Raw genomic sequence first — 22,853 nt, 5'->3', positions numbered from 1 at the left:
GTCAGTAAGAATAAGAATGGGCACAGTGGTACCTTTAAGGTTATGTCTCCATTCTTTCAGGGCTAAAATGATTGCCAACAGCTCTCTGTCACCAATCTCATAATTGCACTCAGCAGGTGACAATTTCTTGGAAAAGTAACCACACGGATGCATAGCGCTCTCAGAGTTAGGACGTTGAGACAGAAGGGTGCCAACTCCAGTCTCAGAAGCATCAACTTCTAGGATAAAAGGCAACGTAGGATTAGGATGTGCCAACACAGGAGCAGAAACAAAGGCAGCCTTGAGAGTCTCAAAGGCCTTAATGGACTCCGGAGACCAACTCTGTGGGTTACCGTCCTTTCTGGTCATATCAGTTAGAGGCTTGACCAGAGACGAGAAGTTACGAATAAACTTCCGATAGTAGTTGGCAAAGCCCAGGAAACGCTGCAGAGGACATAAACCCACGGGTCAAGGCCACTGTAGGACTGCCGAAAGTTTCTCTGGGTCCATCGAAAAACCAGCAGTGGTAATGACATGAAAGCCCAGGAATGTAACCTGTTCACGATGGAACTCGCACTTCTCCAGTTTCCAATAGAGATTGTTCTCTCTTAGTTTCTGAAGTACACGACAGACATCTGTGTGGTGTCTCTCCAGGGACTTGGAAAATATGAGGATATCATCGAAATAATCCTACAACACACAATTGCAACAAATCTCAGAGGACATCGTTAATAAATTCCTGGAAAACTCCAGAGGAGTTACAAAGGCCAAAGGGTATTACCAGGTATTCATAATGGCCTGTTCTGGTATTAAACGCAGTTTTCCACTCGTCGCCCTACTTAATGCGCACGAGATTGTATGCCCCTCTCAGGTCAAGCTTTGTGAAAACCATTGCTCCCTTGAGGCGGTCAAATAACTCAGTAATCAATGGAATCAGGTAGGCTATAATCTATACAAGGTCTCAGTTCATCGCTCTTCTTTTTCACAAAGAAGAAACCAGCACCAGCAGAAGACAAGGATTTTCGGATGAAACCTCGAGAAAGTGAGTCAGCAACATACTCCTCCATGGCCTTATCCTCCAAGACCGACAAAGGGTAAACCCGGCTACGAGGAGGTATGGCACCAGGTTGAAGGTCAATTGCACAATCATAAGGCCGGTGTAGGCAAACTACCGGCTTGACCTTTATCAAAGACATCGCCAAAATCACCGTACTCCTCCAGCAGGGAGGGGGTGAAGCGGTACACAGGACCTTGGATACCTTCAGGAAGCATGTCTCACTGCATTGTGGTGACCAGGAGAGAACCTCAGCATGGAGCCAATCAAAAGAGGGGTTGTGCCTCTGTAACCAAGGATAACCAATAACCAGCGGAAATCTGGGTGAGGAAATAACTTGGAATTGGATTATCTCATGGTGAAGAGCCCCTACAGCCATGGACAACGGAACCGTCTCATGAGTCACATGGGCAGGCTGTAAAGGTCTCCCGTCAAGAGCCTCAATGGCAAGTGGAGTGTCACGCAGCTGCAGTGGAATTGAGTGCTACGAAACAAATGCAGCATCAATGAACAGGCCTGCAGCCCCAGTCGATTAGAGCCTGTATCTCGATGGACGACTCAGCCCAAAAAAAGTTGACCAAAACCAGGGGCTTATCCTTCTGGATAACTGGGGACGAAACAACGCCACCTAAGGTCTGTCCATGACAGGACCTTAAGGTTTGGGCATTCCCTGGACGGGTAGGACAAGACTTCAAAAAGTGACCTGCCTGGCCACAATAAAGGCACAATCTCTCCCTCCTCCTAAAGGCTCTCTCATCTGCAGAGAGACACGTGAAGCCCAGGTGCATGGGTTCATCTTCACTGACCAACTCAGTACCAGGAGGCATGGGATGTGAGGGAGGCATGGGTGGGACTACAAAGCTCGGAGGCAAATGTATAGGAGGCTTCCGCAAGTGCTCCTTAAGAGAAAGTATTTCTCTGAGTCTGGAGTCAATGAGGATGGCAAATGAGATCAAGCTCTCCAGCTCAGTGGGTATATCTCGGGCTGCTATCTCATCCTTGATGGAATCTGAGAGACCATGAGAAAAAGCAGCCACGAGGGCCTCATTGTCCCAAGCAACCACTGCTGCCAGAGTATGAAATTCAATGGCGTAGCTGGCAACAGTTTTCTTACTCTGCTTGATGGACATGAGGCATTTGGCAGCAGAAGCAGAGCGTGCGGGAACGTCAAAAACTCTTTTAAAGGAGGCCACAAACTGAGGGTAACCCAAGACAACAGTTTTTTGCGTCTCCCATAGAGGGTTAGCCCAGGCCAAGGCTCTCTCAGAAAGCAAAAATATCACGAAATTTACTTTGCTTCTGTCCGTGGGAAATGCCTGGGGCAGCATTTCGAAGTATATCTCAACCTGACTGAGAAACCCTCTGCATTGAACTGGATCGCCCCCAAATCACTGGGGAAGCAGAGCAGAACCAGACATACCTCTTATAGAGGTAAGACTGACGCAGCAGCAGGGATGGCCTGCAACTCAGGTTGTACCAGAGCAACCACCGTGGGGGATTCCAGGAAAGCTGTGCAATTCAGGAGCATTTGTAACGCCAAGGCAAACTGATCCATGCCGTGATCTTGCTCATCCAATCTGGAAAAAATATTACCAACAAGTGGATTGACTGTATCTTCTGAATTCATGGCCTTCGCGTACTGTCAGAAACCATGAATCAGATTGAGACAGATGTACAATTAAATAACATTTGTTTATTGATAAAAATAAAAAGGTAAATAGAAAAAGCGTAGTCAAGCATAGCCAGAGTCCAGTAGCCAGATCGGGTAGTCAGCCAGTCCAAAGTCAGGGATCCAAGGAGAGCAACTGCAAGCAGGATAAGAAGCCGGGAGGGATGTCAGCAAGCCAGTCTTGAAACAAACAGCAGGAGATGGTTCCTTGTGATGTGACCAACGCAAAGGCAAAGGAGAAGTGAGCTGGAAGGCTTTAAATAGACAGGTCAGGCGAGCATCATCGGGAACAGCTGGTAACTGTGGAAAGAGAAGAGAGCTGGTAATTAGCCAACAGCTGAGCGGCCAGCCCAGAGGAGGAAGGGCTAAGCCAGTCCTGACAGCATTCCAGGATTGATTTTGTGTTCACACCCAGGGCAGTCAAGCATTGTGGGAACTTCAGAGTAAGTTGCTTTTTCTCTGGCCACACAGTCATGCACTTTTTAGGAGGACCTAGGTGAGGGGCTCACCCCCACCCCAGGATCTTTTAAGCTGAACTGGAAAAAGAGGATTTGCTGGTGGACGGAAACCTATATCACATGGCAGGAGAAGAATTCTTTATTTCTTTGCAGGAATACAAAACAAAAGTTATTAGTAATAATTACCTATAAAAAATACTTTCTAATAACCAAATATTCCATTAAACAACATCAATAAAGTACAACATAATATATTCCTGCCATTTTTATAAACAAAACAAAACAAAACAAAACAGTATCAGTACGATATCCAATACAATATCTATTCCCCATAGCGGTCCTCAAGAAAAAAAAAAAAAAAAGGGGGGGGAGAGGAAGGTCGGTCCCACCCAACAGCGGGTTTAGTTTAAATTTAAACCCCTGGAGAAGTTTAATCTCGATAGGGTTAAACCGGATGATAGTAAGAAGGAGAAGGAGGAGAAACGGCATTATAAGTTGATCCCGCGCACGTTCTCCAACTGGTTACAGGCGTTTGCCATCATGGCGAGCGTGATCAGCGAAAAGAACCTCAATTATTGTTTGTCATTCTTTTTCTATATGGACGCGATCAGGGAGGCTTACAGAGTTTACGGGGGATCTGCGAAGCTTCGGTACGTCAAGCAGTTCCGGCAGCACAGGGCGGTTCGTCCATCATTGCGTCGGGATCACAAGGACAGCAACCTCTGGATGAGGCTGATGTCCTCCGCTTACCAACCGAGACAGTTTTTTCCAGGGGGGGGGGGGGGGGGGCGGTGGTTCAACCTCCCCCGGACAACCGGCCGCCAAACGGGGCGTTTGCTGGCAGTATAGCGAGGGGACATGCAAGTTTGGAGCACTTGCCGCTTCAAACATGAGTGTTCCGAATGCGATGGATCTCATCCCAGATCCCACTGTTTTAAGAATGGAAAGATCTTGGAAACAAGAGGGAGGATCCCGGTGAAGGTGGAATGATGCGGTCTTTCCTAAATAGGTACCAGAACCAGCTGCCCGGTTATTGTGGGAGGGTTTTGAGCGGGGTTTTAGGATCCCTAGTGCGTTATCGGCAATCCCACCTGTGGCAAAAAAATTGCGTTCAGCAAGGTTGCATCCGGAAGTAGTGGCTGAAAAATTGGGGAAAGAGGTGGCGTTGGGACGCAAGGCCGGGCCATTCGTGGATCGGCCGATGTCGAACTTGGCAGTCTCCCCTTTGGGGATGGTGCCCAAGAAAGAGCCCAACAAGTTTCGGTTAATACACCACTTGTCATTTCCAAAAGGGGGTTCAGTGAACGACGCTATTGATCCTGACTTTTGCAAGGTTTCATACACGTCTTTCCACACGGTGGGATGGGTGCAGCGATGTGGCAAGGGTGCCCTTCTGGCAAAGGCCGACATTGAATCGACTTTTGGCCTACTCCCTGTGCACCCAGACAGCTTTTGGCTATTGGGTTGTTGCTGGGAAGGGGCGTTTTTTGTCAATCTTTGTCTACCGATGGGCTGCTCAGTCTCATGCGCAGTTTTGGAGACATTTAGTTCTTTTGTGGAGTGGATGGTCCAGGACGTCTTGGGGTTGAATTCCATTATTCATTAACTAGACGACTTTTTTTGTGTGCAGGCCCCCCGGCGTTCTCTGTTTGCAGGGCTCTGCTGTCCACCCTGCAACACATGGCGGAGAAATTTGGGATTCCGTTGGCAAGTGACAAGATGGAAGGTCCTACTACAGTGCTCAGTTTTCTGGGCATTGTCATTGATTCGGAGGTTATGGACTGTTGACTTCTGGAGAAGAAGTTGGTGCCGTTGAAAGGGGAGATTCGGGCGACGGTTGGGTTGCGGAAGATCCAGCTTAGGCAGCTGCAATCTTTACTTGGGAAACTGAATTTCGCCTGCCGCATCATTCCGATGGACAGGGTGTTTTGCTGATGGCTGTCGGCGGCCACGGTGGGGGTCAAATCGCCCAGACATTTCATCCGTATCAACAGAGAACATTGGGAGGACCTGAGGGTTTGAGAAACTTTCTTGCCAAATTACAACGGTAGGTCACTGTGGATGTCGGGCCTGGTGAGCAATCAGGATCTGGATCTATTTACTGACGCAGCGGGGTCTACAGGGTATGGGGCTTTCTATTGGGGTCAGTGGAGTGCCAAACCATGGCCTAGTTCTTGGAAGGATTTTTTTTGTTTGCAAAAATCTGGTATTGCTCGAGCTTTTTCCGGTGGTATTGGCCGTCGAGGTTTAGGGGGAGTCGTTCAGGGATTCCAAGGTCAGGCTCAATTGTGACAACATGGGAGTGGTTCAGGTCATTAACCGCATCTCAGCATCATCACAAACTGTTGTACGGCTATTGTGGCACTTGGTGCTGCGTTGCCTTCATCTGAACATCATGTTGTATGCGGTGCATCTCCCGATTGTGGATAACACGTTGGCTGATGCCTTATCTCGTTTCCAGTGGGACACATTTCCGGAGCTGGCTTCGGCAGCAGCATGACAGGGGGTCCAGTGTCCCCACTGGATGTGGTCAATCGCATTGGAACCCTTGCATGATGGATCAGAGGCTCGGTGAGTGAGTACACTTGGGCTTGGGGGGCGTACAACAGGGTCTGGGAAAAATGGTGGGAGCTGTGTAGGCAGGCTGGTGTGGATTCCGGATCGCCTGAGGTGAGATGGTTAGTCACTTATTTTGTTTCTAGGAACCTGGAGCAAGGGATATCATGGTCGTCGATGGATCGCAAGCTCGCTGGGTTGGCGTTTCTGTTTAAACTGATGGGGGCCACTGACTTTACGAAGGATTTTGGCTTTCGCCAGGCCATGAAAGGCTATCGGTGAGCACAGAAGAGTAGGGAAGCCAGGAGGCCAGTGATTTTTGGTAACCTGTTGGCACTGTTGCAGCGGTTGGAGGCAATCTGCTCTTTGCCTTATGAGGTGTCTTTGTTCCGGGCAGCGTTTTCACTGGCCTTTTATGGCGCCTTTAGGATCAGCGAGCTGGTCAGCCCATCAAAAAGGGTACCGGGGGGTTTGGGAGTGCAGAACGTGAGATTTTAGGGGGATTGTATGGAAGTTTTACTACGTCGATGCAAGACAGATCAAGGGGGAAAAGGGGTTAATGTGAGCTTGTTCTCATTGGCAGAATCCCCGGCGTGTCCGGTAGGGGCGATGCGGGCGTTTTTGAGCGTTAGACCGGTGGGGGGAGATGTGTTGTTAATTCATGAGGACGGGTCCAGGTTTCAGTTCGTGTCAATTTTCAGGAAGGATTTGTGGGCATCAGGCTTGGATAGTGGGCCTCTCACTCCTTCCATATTGGGGCGGCAACTGAGGTCACTCGGTGTGGTTTGGATGAGGCGCTGTTAAAAGGATAGGTCGTTGGGATTCCCGCAGGTTAAGTGCAACCACACTTAGCAGTCGATTGAAGGGCGGCCCGCTGGTGCAGGATCTGGTGGACGGGGTAACCGCGGGGCTCGGGGGAACATGTAAGAGGATGATGTGTTTATGTGTTATAGTAAGTTACCCCTTGGTTTTCTTTGTTTCTTTCAGACGGAATCCAGATAGGTCTTGCCTGGATATTGGGCCACTCTTATGTCTTTTAGGGGGCTAGGAGGGCTGACATCAGACCCAATGGTAGGCAGTTGGGACTTTCCCGGGAGGAGGCTCATATTAGATGGCTTGGGAGGCCCAGGATGAAGTGGGAGAGGGTATTGCCGGAGGTGCAGCACCTAGCGTGCCTGGATAGACCCCCGACGTGTTGGTTCTTCACGTCAGCGGAAACTAATTAGGGGGCGTCCCACTAGGGAACTCGTCCAAAATGTGAAGATCGATTTCCTTAGGTTGCGGACCTCCTTCCCTGATATGGTGATTGTCTGGTCTGATATCGTGGCCAGGACATCATGGTGCTTTGCACGATCAGTGACCAGGCTGAACAAGACCCGTATCAGGGTCAACAAGCGGGTGGACCAATTTGTGTTACGGAACGGGGGCTTAGTGGTGCGTGACCGGGATTTGGAGTGTGATGTTGGGTTGTACCTTAGAGGAAATGGGGTGCATTTGTCAGAGGTGGGCACTGACCTTTGGTCCATGGGCTTGGAGGACAGTATCCAGAGAGCGCTGCGTTTGTGGAGGGGCTCCCAAGGGTGAGGGGTCTCCCTTGTTAGCTGTGGCGGTGGTGGTGGTCTTTGAGAGTGGTAACTAACCCATGGAGATGGAAGTGTGGGGGGACTCGTAGGTGGCGTGGGCCCCCCTTTTGGTGTACAGTTAACGCGGATTAACTGAAATGGTATAGTGACACTGTGGGTAAGAGTTGTCTTCAGGCTGGTTATCACGGCCGTAGGCCTAGTATGGTAAAAGGCTCGCATTGTGGGATATGGATATAAGTTTATTGGGGAAGTGCCTTCAAAGACCACCGGGGGGAGATACTAAGGTTTTGTGTTTGTTGTTGGTTATAATGTTAATTTATTTTATATTTGTGAATAAAATGGCTGCTGTGGCCGGTTTATACTCCAATAAAGTGTGGCCTCGTTTTTATAAGTTAAGTTAAAGGGGGTTTTGTTGGAGAAGATTGGGCAGCAGCCTTGGTAAAAGGGATGGACATCTTTTTTTTTTTGCCACATCAGTGAACACGTTCGGGGGACCCAAATCAACTCTGCCGTTCATCGTAGCCCCGGCTCTTTTCAACATCATTGTAGCATTTATCTCTCCAGTCTATGTGTTTTTTTTTTCAGACGTGCCCGATGGGCACCACTTATCTACTTCCCTTGATCATTCTTTTACAAAAAAAATTTACCCACCCTTCCCCCATCCCCCCATCCTAATCCCCTCCTCCCCCCCATGGTCTCTCCTCTGTAACAGGTAAGCAACCGGGTCCACCCTTACATCGCTCTTTCTGCCATCCTTTCCACGTATCTTGGTATTTGTTGGTATTTTTCCCAAGCATTGCATCTCTTGACAAATCCAGTTTCCCCTGATTCTCCACTGTGCTTTAGATACTCCAAATTGTGAATTCTATTGATTTTGCTAAACCATCTTTTCACAGAGGGGATCTTGGGATTTCCCCAGTAACAGGGGATTAAACTCTTTGCGGCATTTAATAAGCTTGGTATCAATGATTGCCTATATTGTTTGATGGGCATAGTGGTCCCATGCAGTAGGCATACCCTAGGGTCCTCTGGAATTTTTAGACCGGTAATTTCTTTGATTATTAATAATACATTCTGCCAGAAAATTTTTATTTTAGGGCATGCCCACCAGATGTGGACCACGGAACCCTTCTCTGCGCATCCCCTCCAACATAAATTTGAGAGCCCTTTTTGGAAGTGGTATATTTTACGGCACCAGCTGTAGGTAGACATGTGCAAAAGGAAAAAATGTGTTTAGTTTCGTTTCGTTTTAATTCGTTAAATTCGTTAAATTCGTTTTCGGATTTCGTATTCTACTGAATTTGAAAAATCGGTCGCATTCGAAAATATTTCAATCAAATTCGAAAATATTTCTACCGGATTCGAAATGATTTCAACATGATTCGAAATGATTTCAATCGCATTGGAAACTATTTCAACCGGATTTGAAAATATTTTGCGACCCGAATTTAGGGCCATGTATCTCGGGGTCACTTGGCGCTAGAAACCCCAAATTTTGAGATGTTGTAGTGCTAGTTCTATTGTGTTTGCATACCTAATTTGGGGTTCCTAGCTACAAGTGGCCCCGAGATACATTATTTAAACCAAATTCCAAAATATTTCTACCGGATTCGAAATGATTTCAACATGATTCAAAATGATTTCAACCGCATTGGAAACTATTTCAACTGGATTTGAAAATATTTTGCGACCCGAATTTAGGGCCATGTATCTCGGGGTCACTTGGTGCTAGAAACCCCAAATTTGGAGATGTTGTAGTGCTAGTTCTGCGGTGTTTGCATACCTAATTTGGGGTTCCTAGCTACAAGTGGCCCCGAGATACGTTATTTCAACCAAATTTGAAAATATTTCTACCGGATTCGAAATGATTTCAACATGATTCGAAATTATTTCAACTGCATTTAAAACTATTTCAACCGGTGTTGGGGTTTCTAGCTACAAGTGGCCCTGAGATATGTGGCCTCAAATTTGGGTCGCAAAATTTAATTTTTCGAATTTGATTCGAATTTCGTTTGAATTCGTTAGCATTGTAATTTGGTGAATCGAATAATGAAAATTTGTCCGAATTTCGATTCGGAACAAAACGAAATGCACATGTCTAGCTGTAGGTACAGCGATAGGGACGCGTGAGGGACTGGGCAGCTCTGCTCTCCCACTGGAGGTGTAGAATTTGATCCCCGACTTTATTACTTTCTATGGGATTACAGCACTGTTGGATGATTTGATGCACCAACTTTATGTCACCATCTTTTTTGACTATACGCTTGTGGTCTTTACTTTTGGACAAGAGGGGTGATTAGCAGTATCCACTCATAACTTTCCGTTACAAACCTCAATATAGTGCTACTCGCTTGCTTACCAGCAAGCTGATAGATTTTCTATATCGCTAGTTTGAACCTTACGTGTGAATTTCTCCTGAAGAAGCGCTATCTAAGCGCGGAACATGTCGAGCCATTTTTCTAGACTCAATCTGGACCCCCACGCCTGATACAATTTTTGGGATCCAACCCATTACTTTTGGAATGCATCTCATATATTGAATATTGAGACCAATGGCTTTGTATCATGCTTTGTAGTATTATATTATATATCTAATTATAAGTCATATTGAAGATCATTAACAATCGGGCTTTGTGGGTCAGATTCATTATATACACTTTTTAATGCTATTGTTATACTATGTACATATATTATTGTTGAATCTTTACCACTTCGTGGAAATTAAATAATAATTTTTTTTTCATGATTTTTAGATGGAGTACTCATGTGCCTTGTAAAATTCTCAAAACACTAGTCTTTCTTTTCCCTGTCCCACCTGTTACCGTCTTCCCTGCCCTGCAGTCTGATCCGTCCATCCTCTCCCTGTCCTGTGTTCCTTCCCCCATCTGCTGATCTCCTCATGTACAGTATGACCTTGGCCTGGCTTGTGTCTCTGATTCTGGACTGCCCTTTGTTTATCTACTGATCCTCTGTGCATGACCCTTTGCGTGGCTATTGTTTATGATCCTGGTATTTCCCATTTATTGTACATATCTGTATGTTGTTATTTGGGGGTCTCTGTCTATTGGTTGGTTTATTGCACTGTGTGGTGTTATTTATATTATTCACTTCCCTTAATAAATCTTCATATTTCACTTGTACACGTTTGGGTTTCCTCTGTTGCAGTCCACACAGTTCTGGTCTTATCTGGTATGTGACACTTCTTCGATGGAGGGTAGGGGAGACCTCAGGGGTCTAATAGACCCCTCATGTCTCTATAAAGAGAACCTGTCATCGTATAAACTGCACACGTTACATATTGTCACACACATCAGAGTGAAAGTAATAATTCTGGGGCCATTTTTCACCGGTAACTCTAAACTGATGACCTGTAAAAACTTTTAAAGCATCACCTGTGAGCATTTTTGGGTATGAAGTTTGTTGCCGTTGATGGTTTCACGGGTGAACGCCATTTTAAGGCTTGGCACGTTGGATATTTATTTACTCAATGCACGCTCATTTTTTATATTTCAGATAAATCTTATAATTGGGTAATATATTGCAGTTATGTGTACTAAAAGTAACTCTAGTGTGTTTTTTTTACTAAAAATATGCCAAAAACTTGCATTCTAACAGATGCAAAAACTACAAAATGTCTCTGGCAGCAAATTCAGGGGATACGAAGCATCACCAGATCTGCACTTTGGAGAAAATTGTTACCATTTTTCATCTATTACCTTTCAGCTCCGGAGTCAGGGAGTGTCCGAATTCATCCAACAGAATCCGATCCACCAAATCCTCACCTATAGAGAAATAAATCATTAAAATCAATGTCATTGGGGAGGAGCCACAAATTATATGGATACCGGGAAGAAATTATTAGTACTGTAAATTCCATATTTGGGGGAAGTGTTTGGATTAGACCCAATGCTATGTATATTAGGCCATATGGATGGGGACACATTACCATATTTAAGGCTCATAAGTTGATTGCACAGAGGTGATTGGCTCCGACACCATCAACATTCAGTATAGGGAAAGGGGAAAGGCAGTAAATTATATGATAAGAAGAGAAAAATGTGTGTATGTGAAAAGGAGATGTGTAAAAAAGTTTGTAGGAGAATATTGGGCCCATGAATGGACACTACAGGGCTTCCCCCCCAAGGGATATTATATGTAGCAGATTATAAGGAAGGAAGAAAGATCTATAGTGTAAGATTTCTTTTTTCTATTTTCTTTTTCATAATCTAGGAAATGTAGGCGGTGCAGAAAATAAAATGTTTTATACATATTTATGAGTAAAATTAAGAATTGATTGATTAAGAATTGATTGGATATAGTGATATAGGAAATACATTTGTATTGTTGGACATTGTATTTGTATGATTGGTATTGCACTGTATGTATGGGAAAAAATGAAAAATACCTTTTCAATAAAGATTATTTGATTAAAAAAAAAAAATCTATGCCATGTTCACATCTATCAGAGGCAGACACACAAAAATATGTAGTAAAAAGTTGTCTAAACAGGTTGTTATTAACTACTTCCCACCCAGCCAATGTACATATATACGGCCAGGTGGGAACTCTCTACTTCTGAGTGGACGTTCCTGAACGTCCATCAGAAGTAGGGGGATCGCGCGTGCCCGCGCAGCGGCGCGATCCCGATGTGCTCGTGTCACCCGGACACGGCGCATCTCGGATCAGCAGGAGGGCTCTGTGATTGGCCCTCCTGATCACATGACGGCCGTGTCCAATCGTGGCCGTCATGTGATGTAAACAAACAGCCGGTTGCTAGGCAATCGGCTCCTCCTCTCTTCACAAAGAAGTCATCGCTGAGGAGAGGAGAGCAGATCGCTGCAGCCGGCTGATGATCAGTGAGTATGAGCTGTTTTTTACAGCTTTTTACTAACTGATCACCAGTCTAGTGTAAACACACATCACCACACAGTGTAAACACAGTCCCCGCATATGTCCCCAAAACATACATGTCCCCAAATAATAAAAACACATGTCCCTAATAATAAAAACACCCTAATAATAAAAACATGACCCCCACATATGTCCCACTAAAATCACATGTCCCAATGATTATCTGTACACATTTGTCCGTGATCACCTGCACACATCTGTACATGATCATTTGCGTATATATGTCCAAACCAATTATTATACACTTAACCAAATTTTTTTTACCAAAGACATGTAGCAGAATACAGTTTGGCTTAAATTTATGACAAAATTCTATTTTATTGGATTTCTTTTAAAATAGAAAGAAGAAAATATTGTTTTTTTTTCAAATTTCCGCTCTTCTTTCCCTTATATGACAAAAAATAAAAAAACGGAGTCGTTAATAAATAACACCAAAATAAAGCTCTATTTGTGAAAACAAAATGATAACATTTTGTTTATCACAAATGTGTCACAAATCTGGGTACAGTGTAGCATGACCGCGCAATTGTCACTGAAATTGCAAGAACGCTGAAATCTGAAAATTGGGCTGGGAAGGAAGGGGGCAAAAGTGCCCTGTATTGTAGTGGTTAAAGTCGCCATACATAGCCCCTTTCTCTGTTGCAAAATTGAGACAGCAGACCCCTATTATTTAAACAAAGCCCCCCAACAGGGCTCCTAAAAGAATTGTAAATAAAAAATACTATAAAAAATAATAAAAGTAAAAAACGACAGGCATTGGTCACTGCCCAACTGACACCGTCCATGTTCTAATACATTTGAAATGTTTGTTTATATTTATATTAATAAGTGTGGGTGTGTGTGTGTGTGTGTATATATATATATATATATGTAGCAGCACTACCCCCCTGGGAGCTGCAGTGTTGTTCATTACCGTTTTGTCAAATAACCCCGCTCTTCATTTCCCATGCAACTTCAGGACACCAGACAACTTTGAAAGTTTTATGATGCTTTACTCTGAGATGCCCCATTTCTGAATCCAAAAATGACAAGTTCTTGTTCGTTGTAGTAGCATGTTGTAACTTTAGCCTCTTCTAGTTATCCCCTCCTGCTTTCTCTTACTGTTTTAGACCTTGAACACTCCCAATATGGACCAACCAGCATCACTCTGAATAATGCTGTGAACTTAGACTCCAAAGTCACAGGCCACACGGCTTATTTCCATGACTCTTGTCATCAAATCCCCATCAGTCCTGGACACACAGCATGTTTACTGTTAAAGCACCACTGGGTTGCACTTCTGTTGCTCACTCCCAATCAACAGTCTATGTTACTCACAGAAAGCCGATTCCCAGTTTCCTCATTTCCGCATAGCTCCTACTTCCTCCTCCATGATGTCTGGTACATCCCACATGGGATGCCCGGTCTTCCTTAAGTTCTACATGGTGACTTTCGTTCCAGGTGCCAGATGTTGGCCTACCTGGACTCCTCCTTCGGTTATCCAGCTCTGGTGTCTCTGAACCCCCAGGCCTTCATACCTCCTCCCAGAGTCTCCGGGGTCTCTGAACCCCAAGGCCTTCAAACCTCCTCTCAGAGGCTCCGGGGTCTCTGAACCCCAAGGCCTTCAAACCTCCTCCCGGAGGCTCCGGGGTCTCTGAACCCCCGGCCCTCCTCTCTTTTCTTTTTCTGTCTCTCCCTCTCCTCCCAGGAGCATGTGACCTCCCTTTTTTATATGAGAGACACCCATAGACCAAGAAATGTAACCATTAGTCAATTCTCGCACATGGGTTTCCTGCCACTCAGGCCTCAGTCCTTCCTCTCTTTCCAGTCCAACCCACTGTCCAGCAGAGGAGGTATCCCTGAGTATAAGTGTAGGTGGCCACACCCCCTGCTACTCTAACACTCCCATCCCCAAATTAATGACCAGGCCCAAGAAAAAAGAATAAGGCCCAGGCCAATTTTACCTATATACACTACACTAGGGGGCGCTATATATATATATATAGGATTTCAAGGTGGTTCAGGTGCCGTCTCGGGTTTGGAGAAGCCCAGCAATTCAAACTGCAACCAGGGGAGGACTCTTCGGAAGAGGGCCATGCATGAGGCTGGCTGCTCGGTAAGAGCCTGGAAGCTGAGCTGTAAGGGCACCAAGTGAATCCGCATTCTTACGGTATCTCCGGACCGGCTGTAAGATTCTGGTACTGTAAGAAAGTTCCTAATTTCATCCTTCAGTTACAACTAAGTTCCTGTGAGAGACTTTCTGTGTTTACCTAAAGTTTTACAGCCAAGTCTGTGGCAGAGACTTTGCTAAGTTTGATTCACTTGTCAGCTGCTGAATCTATACACATATACATACATACATATAGTACTCCTGAAGAGTACGCGCTATGTTTGTAAATCTAGTTTTTCCCTAAGACTATAATTTGGTCTTGGGGTTAATTTCACTAGATTGTGATTCTGGCATCAGTTTGGCTGGACTGTACTATGTTCTGCCTGGACATAGGTGCATCATCACCTCTGACAAGCATTGGAATGCAGTCTGGTTGGATGCATTGGGTATCAATCTCTCTCTCAGAGCCAATCAGTGGGTGCGTTGTCTTGCTGTGTATTCCGGGAGAGGGTACTTCTGAAGTCACGTGGTTCTGGGTTCCGGTCCAGAAGCATGTTCTGATTCCGTGGTCCTGGTTTTTCCTTTTGTTCTGCTTTTTTTTCTTGATAGTACAAGGACTGTGGGTAGATAGACAGGTAAGTTGCTAGAGGGTTGCGTGTCAAAACTACTGTATGGGTCGCAGTACCTACTTTCAGGAAAGGACTTGCAGTTACAGTGACTCTGACCACTAGGTGGCATGGGTCAGCGCAAAACAAAGTGGTTTATTGTTTTAGAAAAAAAAAGCAATAAGTCATTTTAGGAATAGAAAAAGTTTTAGATTTAGAGGGAGAGAGTAAGCCTGGCAAGATCCAAACCAAGGTCTTAACCACTTTCAGACCGGACCATTTTGCTGGTCAAAGACCAGACCACTTTTTGTGATTCGGCACTGCGTCGCTTTAACTGACAATTGCGCGGTCGTGCGACGTGGCTCCCAAACAGAATTGACGTCCTTTTTTCCCACAAATAGAGCTTTCTTTTGGTGGTATTTGATCACCTCTGCGGTTTTTATTTTTTGCGCTATAAACAAAAATAGAGCGACAATTTTGAAAAAAACGCATTATTTTTTACAATAAATATCCCCCAAAAATATTTTTAAAAAACATTTTTTTCCCTCCGTTTAGGCCGTATTCTTCTACATATTTTTGGTAAAAAAAATCCCAATAAGCGATTATTGATTGGTTTGCGCAAAAGTTATAGCGTTTATAAAATAGGGATAGTTTTATGGCATTTTACTAATAATTTTTTATTATTATTTTTTTTACCAGTAATGGCAGCGATCAGCGATTTTTATTGTGACTGCGACATTGTGGCGGACACATCGGACATTTTTGACACATTTTTGGACCATTGTCATTTATACAGCAATCACTGCTATATAAATGCAGTGATTCCTGTGTAAATGACACTGGCAGTGAAGGGGTTAACCAGTGGGTGGCAGTGTAGGGGTTAAGTGTTCCTAGGGGTGTATTACTAACTGTGGGGGGGTTGGGCTTTCATTTAGTGAACACTGATCTCTGCTCCAATCACATGGAGCAGAGATCAGCGTCACTAGTTGCTAGGCAGAATGGAGAAATGCTGTTTACACGGTATTTCCTCCATTCAGCCATCCTGTGAGACGATCGCGGGTATGCCCGCGGCGATCAAGTCCACGGGACCCGCGACCGGACTCACGGGGGTCCTGACCGGCACACGAGCGCATGGCAGGGCGGCATTGAAGATTGGACATACCTGTACGCCAATATGCCTGCCCGTGCCATTCTGCCGACGTACATCAGCGTGCGCTGGTCGGGAATCGGTTAAAGGAGGACTCCAGTTGGCATAAACGGGAGAAAAAGTTAGTTACCAAAGTTGCAAGATAGTTACCAAAGTTGCATGATGATAAGAAATATGCAAAGAATTACAGGTGATTTCGACATTTGCCTTGTTTCTTATATGTACTTTTTGTGGATAAAATGGTGCTGGCTTATTGTTTATGCAACTTTCTTAAGTTCCGACCAAAGCCTAAAGCAAAACTTAAAGAACTAGCAGATTTTACCATAATAGGAAACTTTGTAAAGGCACTCTGGATTTGGCAATAAAGCTGACAATGCACCATGAGTCACCAGTGTGCCTTAGCCAATGGCAGGTTGCCAAATGCTGCTATAAAGTTACTGCATATGGATTTCCTGGTGTGATTCTGTTGTGAAACTCCTTGCTGTAAGAGTTCTGTTCACCCATTTGTACTGTACATCTGTAATAAATCTGTCTTCTAATCAACATGACCGAAGTTGACTGATCAGTGAAAGAATGGAATTTTATTGACACATGAAAAAGAGGAAGGAAGTGGAGTTCAGATCACTAGGGTGCTTGATCCTGAAATTATTGACGCAAACGTCTCTGACTCCTCTGGTTGCGACGAGAAGGTGGTATGGGCCATATTGGTGAAGATTTTGGAGTGGAAGGAAGACGGTTATGAGGTTCAGGATCCAAGTGACCCAGTTTAACCAATAGCTCCTTGCCTTCAATCACATTATATACTGTGTAAGTTGATCCGTTGTGAGGAACTGTAAGTTTAAAGGGGAAACCCCATCTATATTTAATTCTTGCATTTTGGAGAATACTGGTTATCTTTCATCCTGCGTCTCCTATCAAGTGTAGCAGGGGAAATATCAGGGTAGATCTGTAACCTTTTGCCATCTAGTTCAATGTTATGTGTGTTCCTTGAGGCAAGCATTATGTCTTCCTTCACAAAAAAGTCTTTCATACACATAATAATGTTTTGGGAGGCTTATCCGGTGTTGGCTTAGGGCGTAGTGCTCTGTGAATTCTATCGCAGACAGCGGTTTGTCTGGTAAGAGGTTGTGAAAGACTCTTGTAACGGCAGGCATAAGATCTGTAACCATCTTAAGGACACCACATACTCTGATATTATGACGCCGGTTCCGATTGTCAAGATCTTCAACTTGAGCCTGCATAAATGCAAAACTGTCAGCTAAAGTCTCATAGTTCATCATGCATTGTTTCTAGCACATCAGTGCGATTGCCTGTGCATGCTATCTCCTGAGAAAGGGCAGTGGTAGATTTGTAAACCTCACTCTCTATTTTCTCAACCAGCTCCTCAAATATATTTGTCAGGCTGGCATCCAAGTCCGTTTTAGACAAGGGAGACATGTACTCACTGTTCCCATGAGAGGAGTTGAGGTTCAGTGTGGCTTTCACTGGTTCCGCATGGGATCCGAGGCCGGCGCCATTTTGAGACATCCTGCGCTGTCTGTCACTGCTATTCAAGAGAAAGTTTGTTAGGTTGTGTTGCGGGTGGCTAAAGCGCCGATTTTTCCCCCCCTGGCATGCACGAATGTTTCCCACAGTTGTGTTGGGTATTTTCACCAATGATAGTGCACCGTGGCTCTGGGGATCTGGCCTGCTTTCTCCGGGTCTGGCGGAGCGGTGATCACTCGCTTCCTCCCAGCATCGCGTCGCGCATGCTCCCCCGTAGCGCCGGTACTCCTGAAGAGTATGCGCTATATTTGTAAATTTAGTTTTTCCCTAAGACTATACTTTGGTCTTGGGGTTAATTTCACAAAATTGTGATTCTGGCATCAGTTTGGCTGGACTGTACTTTGTTCTGCCTGGTCATAGGTGCATGTATCACCTCTGACAGGCATTGGAATGCAGTCTGGTTGGACGCATTGGGTACCAATCTCTCTTTGAGCCGACCAGTGGGTGTGTTGTCTCGCTGGGTATTCCGGGACAGGGTACTTAAGGTACTGAAGTCACGTGGTTCTGGGTTCCGGTCCAGAAGTATGTTCTGACTCCGTGGTCCTGGTCCTCCTGGCCAGCCCCCAGAGGCCCTCATGACCTGGGGTGCGGATCCATCTATTTCTGAGTCCCAAGACTGGCTAGTCCGAGGCGCAATAACTGAAGGAGGATTTCAAGGTGGTCCGGTGCCATCTCAGGTTTGGAGAGGCCCAGCAACTCAAACCGCAACCAGGGGAGGACTCTTCAGAAGAGGGCCACGCACGAGGCTGGCTGCTTGGTAAGAGGCTGGAAGCTGAGCTGTAAGGACACCAAGTGAATCCGCATTCTTACGGTATCACCGGACCGGCTGCAAGATTCTGGTACTGTAAGAAAGTTCCTAATTTCATCCTTCAGTTACAACTAAGTTCTTGTGAGAGACTTTCTGTGTTTACCTAAAGTTTTACAACCAAGTCTGTGGCAGAGACTTTGCTAAGTTTGATTCACTTGTCGGCTGTTGAATCCATGAACCAGAATGTATCCAACAGTTGAAGTATCCACTTACGAGTGGCTATTCCCTGGATCATCTAGAGAGAGACATTTCAAGTGTATAGCAGTTTTTCAAACAAGTATCTGAGCTTTACTACCCATACCCTCTATTCCCTACTGAGAGACTGTGTTTTGTTCAGCGTTTTATGCAAATAAAAATTCCTCAAGAGGGATTCAAGTGTTGGTCTCTGCAGTTATTGGGCCATCAACCTCGGGAACCCCTAGACAAGAACAACGAGGTGGAGAAGGTAAACGGTAAGCCCAGCAAAATCAACCGCTCCTTCGGGGGTCAGTTCTACATACTATGTAGGAAGGCCAGTATGGTGGCCTGAATTTATGGGAGGAGCCCGGAGGGTATTTAACCAGCCCGCTCGCCTGTGGTCTTTGTCGGTTTCCGATGCGCGGCACGATGTCACTAGGGCGACTCTTCGAAACTCGTTAGCGTCCGCGAGTTACCGCTTCATAGTTGTTCAAAGTCCTCGTTCCCGTTCGCAATTCACGTACTAACGCGTCGATTCGGCTGTCGTAGGTAGGGTTTTTCGGTTGACTTGTCATTTCATACATTATAAATGTCTCGTCACTAAACCTCGATATCAAACTTACGAGTTATTAGTAAAACCCTACACACAGCCGCGACGTCTGTCTACTACTCGTAACGTTATCATACTAAACATTTCTTTTGTGTTTGTGTACCTCACACCGACGCAAAGACACAGCTTCGTTTAGGCGTGTCTCACTGTTTTTTGCTCCACAGACTAATCGATGTTTCGCGTGGATTTGATGGACACCGGTCAGTGCCATGTCAAGGCCGAACCATGTCAACCATTTCAAACCATTTCAGATCATTTCAGATCATTTCATTCTCACCTACCGCGCTCCGATTCGAATCCAGTCGCATTCCACAATGCACCGATTCGTCCCGGTGTGCCCCCGTTGCTTTTCGGCCTCATTTCAGTACATGCTCCAGAGTCCCATTTGTCGAGTCACCGACTCATGCCTCTGTCATGGTAAATCATTTCACTGTCACGTATCACGTTCCGATACGAATCCAGTCGCATCTACGATGCACCAATTCGTCCCGGCGTGCCCCAGGTATTTTTCAGCCTCATTTCAGTACATGCTCCAGAGTCCCGTTCGTTGTCAGTCGCAGGTTGCAGCGCACCGATTCGTGCCTCTGTCATGGGAAATCATTTCACTGTCACGTATCACGTTCCGATACGAATCCAGTCACATCTACGATGCACCAATTCGTCCCGGCGTGCCCCAGGTATTTTTCGGCCTCATTTCAGTACATGCTCCAGAGTCCCGTTCGTTGTCAGTCGCAATCGCGGCACGACCGATTCGGGCCTCTGTCATGGCAAACTTTTGTCACTCATTTCACTGTCATTTACCGCGCTCCGATTCGAATCTAGTCGCATCCGTGATGCACCGATTCGTTTCGATGTGCCCCAGTTGGTTACGGCCTCATTTCAGTACATGCTCCAGAGTCCCGTTCGTTGTCAGTCGCAATCGCGGCACGACCGATTCGGGTCTCTGTCATGGCAAACTTTTGTCACTAATTTCACTGTCACTTACCGCACTCCGATTCGAATCTAGTCGCATCCGTGATGCACCGATTCGTTTCGATGTGCCCCAGTTGGTTATGGCCTCATTTCAGTACATGCTCCAGAGTCAGGATTCATTATCAGTTTCAGGTTTCGGTTCTCTGATTCATGACTCTGTCATGGGAAATCTTTTTCACTGTCACGTATCACGCTCCGATACGAATCCAGTCGCATCGTGCACTAATTCGTCTCGGCGCGCCCCAGGTATTTCTGCCACGTTTCAGTACATGCTTCAGAGCATGCACGATTAACGGATAGTCGCAACAGCGGCATGATCAATTCGTGCCTCTGTCATGGCAATCAAAATAATTTCACCGCAACGTACCGCGCTCCGTTTCGAATCCAGTTGCATACATGCACCGATTCGTTACGGTGTGCCCCAGTGCTTTAGCCTCATTTCAGTGCATGTTCCAGAGTCCGGTTCATCATCAGTCACAGTCACGGCATGAACGGCATATGCCTCTGTCATAACAGGCTTTTTCATTAAATTGACCGTCATATACCGTGCCCTGATTCGAGTCGGTCGCATCTGACATACACCGATTCGTTCCGGCGTGCTCCAGTTGTTTTCATTCGTACGACCGATTCATATCGGATTCATTCCATACACATCCAAGAAACAACTTCTTGCAAATCGCTGCTAGCACGCACCTAAGCATACACTCCCTGCAATCATTGCAAACACATCCCCAGGCACAGACTTCTTGCAATCCTTGCAAAACACGCATCCAAGCATAGACTTCTTGCAATCGTTGCAAGCATGCATCCAAGCACAGACTTCTTGCAAATCGTTGCAAGCACACATGCAAGCATGGACATTTTGCTGTCGTTGCAAGTACGCATTCAAGGGTAGACTTCTTGCAACAGTTGCAGGCACGCATTGAAGCATGGACGCCTTGCAGTCGTTGCAAGTACGCATACAAGCATAGACTTCTTGCAATCATTGCAAACACGCATCCAAGTGTAGGCTTCTTGCAATCGTTGCAAGCACGCATCCAAGCATAGACTTCTTGCAAATCGTTGCAAGCATGCATTTGAGCATAGACTTCTTGCAATCGTTGCAAGCACGCATTCAAGCATGGACGTCTTGCAGTCGGTGCACGTACGCATACAAGCGTAGACTTCTTGCAATCGTTGCAAACACGCATCCAAGTGTAGACTTCTTGCAATTGTTGCGAACACACATCCAAGCGTAGACTTCTTGCAGTCATTGCAAGCACGCATCCAAGCGTAGACTTCTTGCAAGCATTGCAAGCACGCATCCAAACATAGACTTCTTGCAATCGTTGCAAGCACGCATTCAAGTGTAGACTTCTTGCAATCGTTGCAAGCACGCATTCAACCATGGACGTCTTACAGTCGTTGCAAGTACGCATACAAGCGTAGACTTCTTGCAATCGTTGCAAACACGCATCCAAGCGTAGACTTCTTGCAATCGTTGCAAGCACGAATCCAAGCATAGACTTCTTGCAAATCGTTTCAAGCACGCATTAAGCATAGACTTCTTGCAATCGTTGCAAGCACGCATTCAAGCATGGACGTCTTGCAGTCGTTGCAAGTACGCATACAAGCATAGACTTCTTGCAATCGTTGCAAACACGCATCCAAGCGTAGACTTCTTGCAGTCATTGCAAGCACGCATCCAAGCGTAGACTTCTTGCAATCGTTGCAAGCACGCATCCAAACATAGACTTCTCGCAATCGTTGCAAGCACACGTTCAGGCATAGACCTCTTGCAATCATTGCAAGCACACATTCGAGCATAAGACCTCTTGCAATCATTGCAAGCAGATGTCCAGGCACAAACTTATTGCAATCATTGCTAGCAGGCAGTTCTGGCTGGCTCAATAGATTGCTTTAGGAAAAGCCTGGATACTTTCCTAAATGTACATTATATAACGGGGTACTTATATTTATAGGTAAAGTTGATCCAGGGAAAATCCGAATGCCTCTCGAGGGATCAGGAAGGAATTTTTTCCCCTGCTGTAGCAAATTGGGCTATGCTCTGCTGGGGTTTTTTGCCTTCCTCTGGATCAGCTGTGGGTGTAGAATTGGGTGTGTCGGGTTGTGCGATATTTTATTTGTTTGATTTGTGGTTAGGACTAGATGGACTTCTGTCTTTTCCGACCTGGCTACCCATGTATCCTACCATAACTCCTTGCAATCGTTGCAGGCACGCATCCTGGCATAACTTCTTGCGATCGTTGCAGGCACGCATCCTAGCATAACATCTTGCAATCATGGCAAGCAGGCATCCTGGTGTAACTCCTTGCAATCGTTGCAGGCACGCATCCTAGCATAACATCGTGCGATCGTTGCAGGCACGCATCCTGGCATAACTTCTTGCAATCGTTGCAAGCACACATCCAAACACACGTTCAAGCACAACTCCTGCAGTCTTTGCAAAGCACATGCGGTAACACGAATTTCTCAGAGTCACCACGAACACATCTCCAGTGACAAACCCCCGTGCAATTGTCGCAAGCACACGTTTAAACACAACATTTGCAATCATGCCAAGGCTCGCGACTTAGCATAACCTCTTGCAATCATTCTTTTGCAAGCACATTCTCAGTGGCACACGAACTGGCTACACGTCGTTTTCAGCAGCACTTAATTGGCCACTTGTCCACTGTGGCTTTTCTTAC

The 22,853-nt window shown here is 45.7% G+C and overlaps 1 protein-coding gene across 1 annotated transcript in view; it reads right to left on the bottom strand.

The window, feature by feature from the left end:
* Positions 1 to 22,853, bottom strand: part of LOC143956606 (NACHT, LRR and PYD domains-containing protein 12-like) — a 198,475-nt gene that overhangs the window by 153,621 nt on the left and 22,001 nt on the right. Inside the window, exon 4 of the mRNA XM_077466819.1 lies at positions 11,016 to 11,081. Coding sequence (XP_077322945.1) covers positions 11,016 to 11,081 — 66 coding nt within the window. The remainder of the gene's footprint in view (positions 1 to 11,015; positions 11,082 to 22,853) is intronic.

This window comes from Lithobates pipiens, unplaced genomic scaffold, assembly GCF_037356315.1.
Source record: "Lithobates pipiens isolate NorthernLeopardFrog02 unplaced genomic scaffold, aLitPip1_a1.2 Scaffold_37, whole genome shotgun sequence".
Taxonomy (NCBI): Eukaryota; Metazoa; Chordata; class Amphibia; order Anura; family Ranidae; genus Lithobates; species Lithobates pipiens.
Note: the sequence above shows the minus strand (reverse complement) of the source record. Positions and strands in the feature narration are given on the sequence as shown.